The sequence below is a fragment of the Corythoichthys intestinalis genome, chromosome 15, assembly GCF_030265065.1.
Source record: "Corythoichthys intestinalis isolate RoL2023-P3 chromosome 15, ASM3026506v1, whole genome shotgun sequence".
Lineage (NCBI taxonomy): Eukaryota > Metazoa > Chordata > Actinopteri > Syngnathiformes > Syngnathidae > Corythoichthys > Corythoichthys intestinalis.
Window position 1 is genome coordinate 38673710 of NC_080409.1, and position 13912 is coordinate 38687621.

General features: G+C 38.4%; 1 protein-coding gene across 18 annotated transcripts in view; it reads right to left on the bottom strand.

Annotated features, from left to right (window-relative positions):
• The window catches only part of tnika (TRAF2 and NCK interacting kinase a), a 162714-nt gene that overhangs the window by 68809 nt on the left and 79993 nt on the right, over positions 1 to 13912 (bottom strand). For all 18 annotated transcript variants that reach the window (XM_057860001.1, XM_057860000.1, XM_057859999.1 and 15 more), the window contains exons 3-5: positions 4401 to 4457; positions 3926 to 4051; positions 313 to 423 (exon numbers count right to left, since the gene is read on the bottom strand). In XM_057860001.1, coding sequence (XP_057715984.1) covers positions 313 to 423; positions 3926 to 4051; positions 4401 to 4457 — 294 coding nt within the window. The remainder of the gene's footprint in view (positions 1 to 312; positions 424 to 3925; positions 4052 to 4400; positions 4458 to 13912) is intronic.

Sequence of the window (13912 nt, forward strand, 5' to 3'; positions counted from 1 at the left end):
ACAGGCCTCTCTAATCTTTTCAAGTAGGAGAACTTGCACAATTGGTGGTTGACTAAATACTTATTTGCGCTACTGTATATTGGTAGAGCGGTGTCAAGGGGTGAAAAAGGAAGCAGAAGCAATTGTAGACAGGCGAGGAAGAGGGAAAAAATATATAAAACCGCCAGTGTTTGAGTCTAGATAACAGACGAGATGCGGTGGGGATAACGCTGCCCTCAGCGCAAACACGCCAGATGAACATCAGCGAGTCGCGCACCGCCCCGCTCGCCGTCAATTACTAGAGGCCGCGTAAGAAATATGAATGACACGCACCCTGAGAATCTCTCGGCAGATGTAAGCCGTCCACTCTTCTTTCAGAGAGTTCCCCTTCGTGTTCTTGATCAGATCTGTCACCGAGCCGGCGCCGCAGAACTCCATGACCAGCTGAGGACAACAAACACGAGAACATCACCATATTAGTAGGTCGCAAAATCTTTAAGGACAGAAACTCTGCTGCTTTATCCCCAGCGAGGTCAGCGTCACATTTTTGTCAGCATTAACGGCTGGCTCAAGGGTTGTGTTGTTTACACAAACGAGCTAATCCGTGTGGTGGGCCGTGGGGACACTGTGTGAAAGAACAACGTAACGCATTTTCTTCCTAGAGACGCCGTGTCCCAATTCGGCGCCGAGAAAAGAAATACCTCGCTGAAGTCGATGACTTCTTTTGTTAAAGAATAGTAAACAACTTCTTTCGTTTCTTGATTTCTATAATTCCGTCATTGCTTTCATGCTTTTATTGTACCTTTTGTCCTTCCATTGTTGCTACTTTTTATCATTCCCTCCCTTCTTTCATTCATCCATCTATAGTTCTTCCTTTCTATCGGTAAGTTAACGATGATTTTAAGACTAAGGTTTGATCTTGCCAGAGACGCTTTGGAAGCCAAAACGTCAAAGCACCGCATGCGTCAATCATCGTTTAATTTGTTAAACGGTTGCTCTGGCAACTCATTGTGTGTAAGTGAGCAGCTTGAACGGATTTGAGTGGACTCACTCAATGAAGCAGTTAATAAAGACAAGCATTTTTCTACTTTACTGTTGTTTAAAAATAATTTGGTGGGACAGTAACATGTTAAAAACCATTGATAAAAATATATATACATAAAAGTTTTTTTTCTAATTATATTTTGGGTGGGAAAAAAAGTGAAAAAACATGAGTTATGTATCTTTTTCCAATGGTATATCTGAATAAATACATTGAACACACACACACACACACACACACACACAAATCTTTCCCAACATGCTCAGTAACATGACCCGGCTGCCCTATTAGTCAGAATATGATGCTCTGTAACATGATTCTGCTCTTCCATTGGCCTGCCGTTTCAATTTGGTTGACGTCATGTGGTGACGTGCAAAGGCGCGATGGTGTTGTCTCCTCTTGTTTTTTGTTTGACGAAGTGTTTTTACACTCACACATAGTCTGCTAAATTGGTAACGCATTCGCTTTTGGACGTCGCCTCAATCAAAAGGTAAGGTTCCACTTTGTCTTATTTTTCCCCCTTATTTTGGGCATTATGTTCTACGTCATTACAGGTATTAAGAGTTCGGTTAAGTATATTAGCGTAATTTTCAGACTATAAGCCGCTACTTTTTTCCTTCATTTTGAATCCTGCGGCTTATTTGTTGATTTATTTTGGTTGATAGGTAACATTATTTGACAGTGTCGTCTTAAGACCGTCATAATTGTGACATGACACTATCATGGGCATTACTGAATGCTTATGACATGTCATTAGTTGTCATTCGGCAAATTATGTCACTACTCCGTTCATGCCCAGATCAGATCTTTTACGTCCAATCAAAAGTGAGCTAATTTGCCGGATAGCGCTAAATCAGTGGTTCTTAACCTGGGTTCGAGTGAACCACAGGGGTTCAGTGAATAAGTCTAAGGGGTTCGGCAAAGGACCCGTAGGGCCCTATTGTCGTATGCTGACTAAATCTAAACAAATTGCTGTGTTAGATTACGTTTTTGACTGGCTTGCACCCAATTTGCAAGCTTTATTCCGTTTCTTTCAACTGCTTGTCCTCTATCTGATGGGAGGAGAAACTGTTTTGCTCAGTGGAACGTTGACTCACACTTCGTTTGAAGTAGTATAACAGACTGACGGGCAGTGTGGACTCAAATTTTGACCTGTTTAAAAACATGCTGTCAAAATGACAAGAAAATTGAACGGGAATCCGCTTTGGTATTGGGTGAAATATATTGGTTTTGATTTTAAATTTGATTGTTTTTGCATGCATATGCATATGCATATGTGAATCTCGTGGGGTTCGGTACCTTTGGAAAGGTTAGGAAGCACTGCACCACACGAAATAAAATCTGTTATTCGCATTCATTAATGCCCATGACAGTGTTATGTCATAATTATGATTGTCGAATGAGTCTTATGGCGCCATTGTCAAATAAAGTGTTACCAAATACCATAACTAGCAATTAATGAAACAACTGGAACAGTAATTGAAGAAATTAGCACAAAACATGAATTTTGATTGTTATTTACATTTGTAGCGCTGCAATGCATGCTAGGAGGCATGTTGGACAACAACAGTGTTGACAGCAGGTGGCAGCAGAGGTTGACTGTCTCCCCCAAGGGAGTAGTGATGGCCAAATGAAGCTTTTTCAAATGAACCACCATGAAGCTTTGGAGCCAATTGGTTCAAAGCTTCATGGTGGTTCATTTGGATTTATGACAGTCGTATGTTGACGCTGTCAAATAAAGTGTTACCGATTAATATCTTTTGGTGTAAATATCCCATCAAACCATGAGGACAGCTGTGGCTTATAGTCCAGTACGGCTTATCAATGAACAAATGATGTTTTCATGTCAAATTTGGTGGGTGGCGGCTTATAGTCAGGTGCATCTTATAGTGCAAAAATTACGGTATATGATTCAAATGTATTTGGCTCTTATTTCAATCTGGTTTTACCCTTATTATAAATTTAATGTGGTGTTTTAGTTGAGCTTGGAACGCATTTGGCGATTTACAACATTGGTAAATTATACGAAAAAATCTCAATACGAAAGCCACTCCAGAACGATTTCGTGTCTTGAGGTGCAACTGTACAGTATATTTAAAAAATGTTTTACGAGATGTTTCCCATGGTATGGTTTCAGTATCGAGAAACTTTATGCTGATATTGTACAGATTCAGCTAGGGATGTCCCCGATCCGATGATGAGATCGGAAATCAGGCCGGTCGCACCATTTTTCAGAGGATCAAAATCAGGTGAAAAGGAGTGTTTTTTAATAATTAAAAAAAAAAAAAACAAAAAAAAAAAAAAACATTTTTATAATGTAATACAATGGAAAAAAAAAAATATATATATATATATATATACATATACATATATATACATACATATATATACATATACATGCATATATATATATATACATATACATATATATACATACATATATATACATATACATGCATATATATATATATACATATACATACATATATATACATACATATATATATACATATACATGCATATATATATACATATACATACATATATATATATACATATACATACATATATATATATATATACACACATACACACACTCACACACACATATATACGTTTTATACTCTCGGAAAAAGCAGAAGAGGAAGTACTGCAAACAGTACTGTACTGTACTGTAAAATGTCTGGAAATTTAAAAAAAAAAAAAAAAAGATTTATACTTTTTTCGGTATCGGGACTCTGTATCGGCAGATTTACAAAATCAGGTAAGTCGGACGCAAAAATATGCAATCAGGACATCCCTCGATTCAGTATTTTGGTATCGTTTCAAGCCTATATTATGTTAAACACGCCTCTTTATTTTGAAGACCATCTCGGCCACAATATTTGAGTAACAACAGCGCACCCATAGCTGGTCGTCCATTCCTGGCGGGTTCTTCTTGATGAACGCGCCGTAGTAGGTAGCAATGTTGCGGTGGTGGCTGTACTTTTTCAGCATGTTGATTTCTGCTTTGATCTCTTCTTCCTCGTCCTAAGATGCACAAAAACACACAGGAAAAACAAAAGAGAGCATTTTGTAGCAGCCGACAACTCAATTTACAGTCACTTTTAACTCATTTCTGCCACTGAAATTGATCGTGGCACTGAATAGCAGTTGTCGTCTCTATATATAGCAGAGATCCAACTGTCTTTCTTAACGGACACGCCTGAGACCACACGGCTGCCCTAAAACGGGCGGATAATATTACCATGGTGATTGGACTGTCCTAATTTTCCTCGCTGCGACTGACTCATCGCTCTTAATCAGATGACACGGTGGTAAAACGAAGGGAGATGACGGTTTATGTGAGAGCGTGTGTGAGTAGGAGTGTGTTTCTTACACCAGTGACATCCATGACCTTGATTGCCGCCAGCTGCCCCGTTTTAACATGGCGACCCTGAAGAAAAGACAGGACAAGAAAAAAAAAGGAAATTCAAGATTAATAACATTATGTCATAAGATACAAGTTATTTTTTTGAAGGAGATAGAAGATGCAATAGTATAAGACTTTTTTTTTTTTTTTTTTTTTTGATAAAGACCTAATGTTCAAATTTCTTTAAGTAAAGAAAGCTGTTTTGGGACATGTGTATATATATATATGTATATTTTTGATGAATGAAGTAGTTGAAACAGTACAGAAAAATACAAAAATACATATTCCATTCAGAACATATTTATGGTCATATTTGAAGCATAAACTCAGTGTTTTATAAGTAACGTTGAATTATTTTATCGGAAATATTGCTTTGCGGGTAAAGATAAGACAATTTTCACGCAGAGTATTGATTGCAATGCAATGCAAAACTTATCTTTTCAGATTGTTTTTTAAAATAAACACTACAGTGGGATGAAAAAGTATCTGAACCTTTTGAAATTTATCACATTTCTGCATAAAATCACCATAAAATGTGATCTGATCTTTGTCAAAATCACACAGATGAAAAAAACAGTGTCTGCTTTAACTAAAACCACCGAAACATTTAAAGGTTTTCGTATTTTAATGAGGATAGTATGCAAACAATGACAGAAGGGGGAAAATAAGTAAGAGAAGCATCACATTTAATATTTTGCCCCCCTTGGCAGCAATAACTTTAACCAGACGCTTCTTGTAGCTGAAGATCAGTCTGGCACATCGATCAGGACTAATCTTGGCCCGTTCTTCTCTACTAAACTGCTGTAGTTCAGTCAGATTCCTGAGATGTCTGTCATGAATGGGGTTCAAGTCTGGACTTTGACTTGACCACTCCAGAACGTGTATTTTGTTCTTCTGAAACCATTCTGAAGTTGATTTACTTCTGTTTTTTGGATCATTGTCTTGTTACAGCATTATCCTCTTTTTAGGTTCAACTGTCTGACAGACGGCCTCAGGTTTTCCAGCAAAACATCCTGATAAACCTTTGAATTCCTTCTTGCATTAATGATTGCAAGTTGTCCAGAACCTGAGGCAGGAAAACAGCCTCAAATCATGATGCTCCCTTCACCATGCTTCACGGTGGGGATGAGGTGTTGATGTTGGTGAGCCGTTCCTCCACATTTTTCCTCCACACATGACATTGTGTGTTGGTCAGCAGTACACTATCCTTAAATATTCCGTAAAGTAACAATATTAAATAATAATTCTAATTTGAGTACGCTACCTTTGAAATTCACTGGCCTGTCACCATTATTGCTCTCTTGTTGTGTTTGCCAGAGCATGCATTGAAGCAGGGCATGACCCGGCCACCTGGCTAATCATCATCGCGTTTGCAACGGCGTCACCACCCGCTTCCCTTCTCCACCCTCCACTCTGCTCTCTCCTAGGCAGGCAGCTGATGTGTGACAAAATCAGACAACTCGCGCTTCATTCAACCAAATTGTAGTAACGCACCCACTTCACATCCTCGGTAACGGCGTTGCAAAGATAGGAAAAATAATTAATTACTCACTACTGAAAAAAATAACGCCGTTAGACTATAACACCACTATTAACAACACTGGTAGTATTTACAGTAATTCACAGATGCCATTGACAATAATAGACGTCCAATTCATTTAAACTGTGAGGACTAGTTTTGAATGCTGGGTGTGATCCTTCGCTGCCAACTTCTCAAAGTGAAAATGGATTGTACATCTAGCGCCGTCAATGGCAGCCTATGAGTTAAATGAGTGCCCTATAAAGGGTTGAGAATCGTTCCTTTTCACCGGCATACATGAATGCTAACTCGACAGTGTGCTGTGTGCTACTAGGTCAACAGAACGCCCGAGTTGTGACGATTCTGAGCCGACCGCTCAGTCAGTTAGAAAATGCCTGCAAGAACTGGGCCAGGAGCATCACAGCGCCTTATCAAACGCTGTTTTAACCAAACAAGGACAAGACTGTGATCCTAGAGGAATTGCTCTAAAGCAGATGGCATTGTGGGGGTCTGACTCCAATGCACCCCTTGAGGGCTTCCACCGAAGGGTCACCGTGATAACGAGCCAATACAGGGTGGGCTGCCCCAGTTAAACAGCAGTGGGCTGTTTTTCTGATACTTGTACCATTCATTCATAAAATGAGGATATTATGCTTTAAAGACGAGTGGAATAAGGGATTTTCTGAAACCTTGTAGTAATAATAATGACAATGATAACAACAAAAATAAATACCGTAATTTCTGGACTATAAGGCGCACCTGACTATAGACCCTACTCACATGACGTCACAACCACGCCGCCGCGCCATATTGTCCGTCTACTCGTCGTGTTGACGCATTACCGCTACGTAAATTCCTCCTATTATGGCGTGTTTTTCTGCTCGTTAACATTAATAATCAAAATGGTGAAGGCACGTGTGGCGGTTGGTTGCAATAACAGAGAAGATAGACGGAGAGACTTGAAGTTCTACCGTATTCCGAGAGACCCGGAGAGGAGAGCGAGATGGACTGCTGCAATTCGACGAGAAAATTGGGCTCCAAATGATTACCACAGATTATGTAGTAGTCATTTTATATCTGGTAAGATGCATTTAATATATATTTAGAGGGTTTTGGCCTGACAACCACAATTAAGATCATTGCGAGGCTAATCGCCGACAACATACAGTTTCAAATTCAAGATGCTTATTTCTTCCACCATCATTACATTTTGAATAATATTTAGCTGGTACCAAGTGAAAGAAGCTGGCCTCGTCTACGGATCATCAGTTAAACAGGTGTGTCCAAACCTTTTGCAAAGTGGGCCAGATTTGGTGTGGTAAAAATGCATGGGGCTACCTTGGCTGATTTACATAGAACAATATATTTAAACACATTTTAGCAAACCCTTCTGTGTGTCACATTTGCTTTATTATTTTTTTAATTCATAATTTCAACAGTCTCGTCTTTGTGGCGTTCTCTTTCGACACTCGTGCTCTTGCAAAATACTGCTGTGAAATTAAACTAGCTTCAAGTTGCTATAATTTCTCGCTGCGTATCTTCCCTGTAATGTTGTCGTACATGTCAGCGTGTCTTGTTCGGTAATATCATTATCGCGTCACATCGAACTCTTTGAAAACAGCGACTGTCTCTTTGCAAATGAGGCAGACACAGTTGTTGCGTGTTTTATTGAAGAAATAGTCCAATATCCACCTATCCTTGAAGCGTCAGCCATCGCAGTCAACTTTTTTTTTAATTGATTGTCGCCATTTTAGAAAATTGGAAGTAAAGGGTCACACGGGGTAATGTTGCTTAGAGTGCTGCTCTTAAAGTTTTTCAAACTTTTGTGAGAATAGGCTGATTTTGTGTGGACAAGATAGTCGTAGATATCAGGGTAGCACATGTCAGGCAGAGAGGGCGAAGACAGCGGGTCGAAAAATATCGATTTAGGCATCAAATATGGATCTGGCGAATGGATAGACTGAAGCTTTTCCACATAACGCCTTTTATGCAACGCATCCAATGAGTTTACAGCGTCTGAAAGCACCGGGGCTTCCATGAATTGCACTATAAATTGCACGACAAATTGAAACCATTGAGAATACGGATAAACAAAGACGGACAATATGGCGGCTGGATACAGCAACACGTCAGTCTGTGACGTTGGTGAGTAGGGTCTATAAGCCGCCAGCCACCAAATTTGACATGAAAACGGCATTTGTTCATAGATAAACCGCACTGGACTATAAGCCGCAGTTGTCCTCATTGAATTATGGGATATTTACACCAAAAGATATTAACTGGTAACACTTCATTTGACAATGGCATCATAAGACTGTCATGAAACCAATTGAACCACCATTAAGCTTTGAGCCAATTTGGTGCAAAGCCTTATTGTTTTAAAAATCCTCATTTGGCCATCACTGCTCCCTCTGCTGCCACCTGCTGTCAACACTGTTGTCATCCAACATTCCTCCTAGCATGCCTTGCGGCGCTACAGATGTAAAAACAATCAAAATTCATGTCCTGTGCTAATTATTTCTTCAGTTAGTGTTCCAGTTGTTTCAATAATTGCTAGTTATGGTATTTGGTAACATTTTCTTGGATAGTGGTGTCATAATACTGTCATAATTACATGACACTGTCATAGGCATTATTGAATGCTTATAATAGATGTCAGTTAGTGTCATCCAGCAAATTATCTCACTTTTGAATGGACGTAAAAGATCTGAGCTGGACATAAATGGAGTTAGTGACATAATATGCAACATGACACATTTTGACATCTGTCATAATAATTCAGTAATGCCCACGATAGTGTCGTGTCATGTCATAATTATGACGCCCTTATGACAGTCTTATGATGCCGCTGTCAAACAAAGTGTTACCTATTAACCCAAATAAATCATCACATAATCCCCACTGGACTATACGCTGCAGGATTCAAAATGAGGGGGAAAAAGTAGCGGCTTATAGTCCAAAAATTAGGGTAATAGGAAAATAAAATTGATCAGCATTTTTTTGTCGCCCCCCCCCCCCCCCCTTCCCAAAGTAACTTTGAAAAGTAAGCACTTATCTATGTCCTCCTATTTGTGCTGTCAGTCCACCAAAACAAAGTAATAACTGCACAAAGAACCAAAAGCTAACTCATTATGATACAATAATGTATTGAAGAACCAATTCCTAGATTTTTATTCCCACGCTTGCACCTGGCTGACTTCTTAACAGTTGCATTAGATAATCTCCCCATTTCTGAATTTAAGACTCCAAAAGTCAAGCAATCAATCGGAAGCAGATTAGAAAAACTTCTAAAAACAGTAGATAATATTCAAGATTTGAATAGGATGACTCATTGCCAGGAAGAACAATCGAGCGGCGAGTACAGCGAGCAGGATGTTTGACAGACTGCGTTCTCACGCTAAAAGAATCTGCAAGAGGAAAATCTGACTAGGAATTGCTCATTAGGATCAGACTGCCCCAATTCCATGGGTACAAGGGCTGGCTTTGTTGGTGGCCGACAAAGGGAATTGCGTCCGCTTAGCGGCAAGATTTCACTGACTTGTACCCGACATCGACCTCGTTTTGTGGTGTTCAAACAGATAGTCCTCTATCAACCAAATGTAAATCCTTTAGACACCAAGCCAATTTAAATCTACCGGTAGTTATATCGTATGGATATTGTTTGTAAACATTGGAAAACAAGTTTGCCTTCTGCAAAGAAAACTAAAAAAATTGTAAAAAAAATATTTGGTCTTATTCTTATACTCATCCAATGTATAGATATTGGAAATAATTTAAATGCCATAATTTTCATACTATAATTCGCTACTTTTCCCCCTCACTTTGAACCCTGCGGCTTATAGTCAAGTGCAGCTTATATATGGACAAATATGGTTGAACAATCAAGATATTCTGGACTTTATTGAACCTTCATATTGCATTTTGTAAACAATGAAGACGATAATCTTCAATTAACCAATAGATACACTTATGTCTAACCCCGTCTTTTCATACGCTTGTCTTTCCTGTCCACCCTCATCCTGTCCTATCTTTAAGCTACTTTACTAAGTATTACACACTTTTACACAACTAGATATTTTAGTCTTCAACATACATTATAATTGCATTATGTAAAAAATGAAGACACCAACAACTCTGGAAAAGCTGAAAAGAAAAGAAGATTGTGCTCTCACCCTGCCCTATCATACCAGAGTCTTTTCCTGTCCTATCAGTTACGTAGCTTGGATATTCCTTCCTTCGGTAAATAAAGTAACGACTACTTTCCAACGCTATTTCTAGTCAAGTAGCATATACCTATATTTAATCATGTTTTTGAATGCCTTTTACCTTTTCCTATACTGTCTTTCCAGTTTCATTTTTGCATAAGCACCACAATACAAACAACCACAAAGGTGCCGACTACAGTTTTCGGTTTCAAGGTATATCGTGGTATGAAAACGTCACGGTTTCAAAACCACAAAAATTTTCCGTCATACCGTCCCTACGGTTTGTATTAATTTTATTTTTATGTCCCAAAAATGAAGGGAGAAATCCCTCACTTGCAGCTGCAATGATACCGTTTGTTGCTCAGTGTCAGTGAGTCAGCTGTGCTACACGATGGCTGAAGGAGGTAAAACTCCTGAACTTTTTCCCCTATCGAAGAAAACGAAATCGCTGGTACGGGAATACTTCGGCTACAGAAAATTTACAGACGGCCGCGGGTTAGAGGAGGGGGGCCAACAGGCATGTAAAACATGTTTGTGGAGGGTGGGTGCCGAGGAGGCAATACCTCCAATATGATTTTGCATTTGTACAAAATTAAAGGTTAGTAAACGTTTCCCACTGGCTACGAGAGTTAACTTCAAGGTGTCTAGCGGTGGTAAAACATAGTGTGTGTTTTTTCCCTCTGGCAACTGTCTGTGTTGAGAAAGAGATTGTGTGTATAATGTAAACATACGAGTCATACACACATGCTCTTTATGGAAAATTATTCAATCATTTTTGTTCAGATTGTAATTGTTTAGGCTCAAATTAAGGACTGCATTTATTTTAACTTTATTTAGAATATTTCAGTTATTATTAGGCCCGAACGATATTGGAAAAAACAATTGCTGCGATTTTTTGTGGGTTTGCGATATTATATTGCGATATTAAAAAAATAAGTATATATATATATATATATTTTTAAAGAAATTTTCACTAGATGACTTGAATAGCTGTTTGGAAAGACTTTGGATGACTCACCATGACCACAGTGTACAGTGAGCCCTCATTTTTCGCGGTTCATGGGAACCAGAACCCGCCGCGATAAGTGAAAACCGCGAAGTTGCGCCCCCCGCCCCCCAAATTTAACTTTTTTTGTGTGTGTGCTCAATGTATTCATTCAGATTTAGCATTGGAAAGAGATACATATAACACATGTTTTTTTCTCACTTTTTCCCGAAAGTATGATTTTAAAAAATGTGTGCATATATATATATATATATATATATATATTAATAAATGGTTTTAAGCACTTCAAATGTAATAATTATGATCAGTTTTAAACATAACTGTCCAACCAAATCATTTTTGAACAAGAATAAAGTACTGTAGTAGAAAAATGCTTGGCTTTATTAAATACTTCTGTTTATCTACCTTAGCTGTGACATGTAGAAATTACAAACTCCTCACGATCACTTCTGGCATTTATTTTATATGTCTCGAACGTCTCCACACACGCATTCATTCCAAAGCGGCTTCCTTGCAGAAACTGTTTAACAAGTTAAACGATGATTGACACTTGCTGCGCTGTGATGTGCGCTTCTTTGGCAACATCAAAGACAACCAGCATCTTTAACTTTAATAAGCAAGTGCTGCAGTGACTGTGAGGTTCAAAGAGCTGGGAGAGGGAGGGTGTGAGGCTGTGTGCAGAGCAGAAAGCAAGGCTTATGTGGATTTAAAAAAGTAAAAACTATCGCACGTCCTTGCGATGGGACTATCGCGCACACGCACATCGCGATGGCGATGTTTAAACGATATATCGTTCAGGCTTAGTTATTTTTATTTATTTATTTTTATTTTTTCTAACTTAACATTATACCCATGTTACAATTTGCTAATATGTTTTGAAAACTAAATATTCCCGTTCAATTGAAAAAACCCAGATCTCAAAGAAGTAACACATTTTAGATCTGTAATTGCAATATCGTGAAACCGTGATATCTTGGCGTAAGGTCATCATACAATTAATCTCATACCGGCCCATGCCTAAAAGGGAGTGTTTCAAACTCCTCTGTGGCACAGTAAAACTGTGCAATTATTAAAATGCATTCTGATCTATCATTCTGTGTGTCCAAGCTTATAAACGATCGCTTTGAATGTTTTCGTTATGTTTTTTTATCCATTCAAAACAATGTACATACGTCGATCAATCAAACTAAATTTCATGAACATGGGAAACAATTTTTCAATCGAAAATATAGTGACGTTTTTACAAACAAAGAAATTTATTCTTTAAGGAAACTAACAAACGTCCCCTCCTCTAAATCTGGACATTTGTAGGGAAAGAGCAGAGAGAGCAAACCACTCATCCCCAAAGCTTCCCATTTTCATAAATCCCATTTAGTTCACACACGCAAACATACACACACATACACAAAGAAAAACATGTCAATGTGTTGATTCCTGTGAGTAAAACTCAGTGTCTGTATCCATCCAAATCTCTGGCACCGACATGTCCTCTGCGTGACCTTGGGACCTGCAAAATCACAAGTTGCACGCAAATGATCTGCTGCCAGCGTTCCCTGGCTTAAAATGCACATCGCTTGCTGCCAGATGGAACAAGAATGATACTCGCCGGGGCCGATCTTAATTTGGTTCAGCGCCAAGTTGTCACCTTTTATAGATACAGTAGAATATCACAAGTTTGTCTACACTGTATAAAAGCAGAATTGTGACTTTGAGGTGAAAGTCAATATTTTTCTATTCTTATCTATTGGTACCTCTACATATGAATTTAATTCATTGAAGGACCCAGTTCGTAAGTCGAAATGGTCGTATGTCGAGCGGGATTTTCCCATTTGAATACATTATAATTCGATTAATTCGTTCCGCAGCCCAAACACCAAACGCTAAATTCAGATTCAGATTCAGAGTTTATTTGTCATTGTCAAGATAACAACGAAATTCAGATTGGAGTTCCAACAATACTACGAGTACCCATTAAAAGTGCTTGGTGCAGAGCAAGATAAAGGTAAAGTGTCTGTCCCCAGTGCCCCCACAATCCCCACCATAGATAAATAATAAATATCGATAAATTTACATAACCATCCATGCCCCCCCCGCTCCCCACCGTGTCAATTGCAATACTAATGACCGCATAACCATAACAGCAAATCTACTAGTAACAAATCCTTTATAAATACGGCAGGTAGAATTATAAATGGCAATTACACAGAGAAAAAGTAATAAATTATGAACACAAATCATGATGATTGATAATAATAATAATAATAATAATAATGTAATGAATCGTGTTCTAATGTGGCGGTTGTGTTTTGCAAGCTATTTCTAAGCGCACCGTGTGACTGACGAGAAAGTGAGCGGTACGGAAGAGAGGGAAGTTTTTACTTCTGTTAAGTTCTGTTTAGGCCTGTCGCGATAACAAATTTTAGTGGGCGATAATTTATCTCATAAATTATTGCGATATAATTATTATTGCACTTTTTTTTTTAACCAATTTACAATAACAGAGAGAATACAGTAGAGGCTATATTAATAGATCAAGTACACCCATCTAAACGCGATAAATGTTTACTCTTAAATTCAAAAATACTTTTTTAAGAAATCCAACTAAAAACAATGGACCATGCTTCTTAAAGGGTATTATAATGCTAAGGGGCTGTGAGATATCAATAGAACCGTTATGTGGCAAGATAACAAATATTAATAAAGTTAACAAAAAAAATAAATCACATTCATGAGCAATTATCGAAAATAG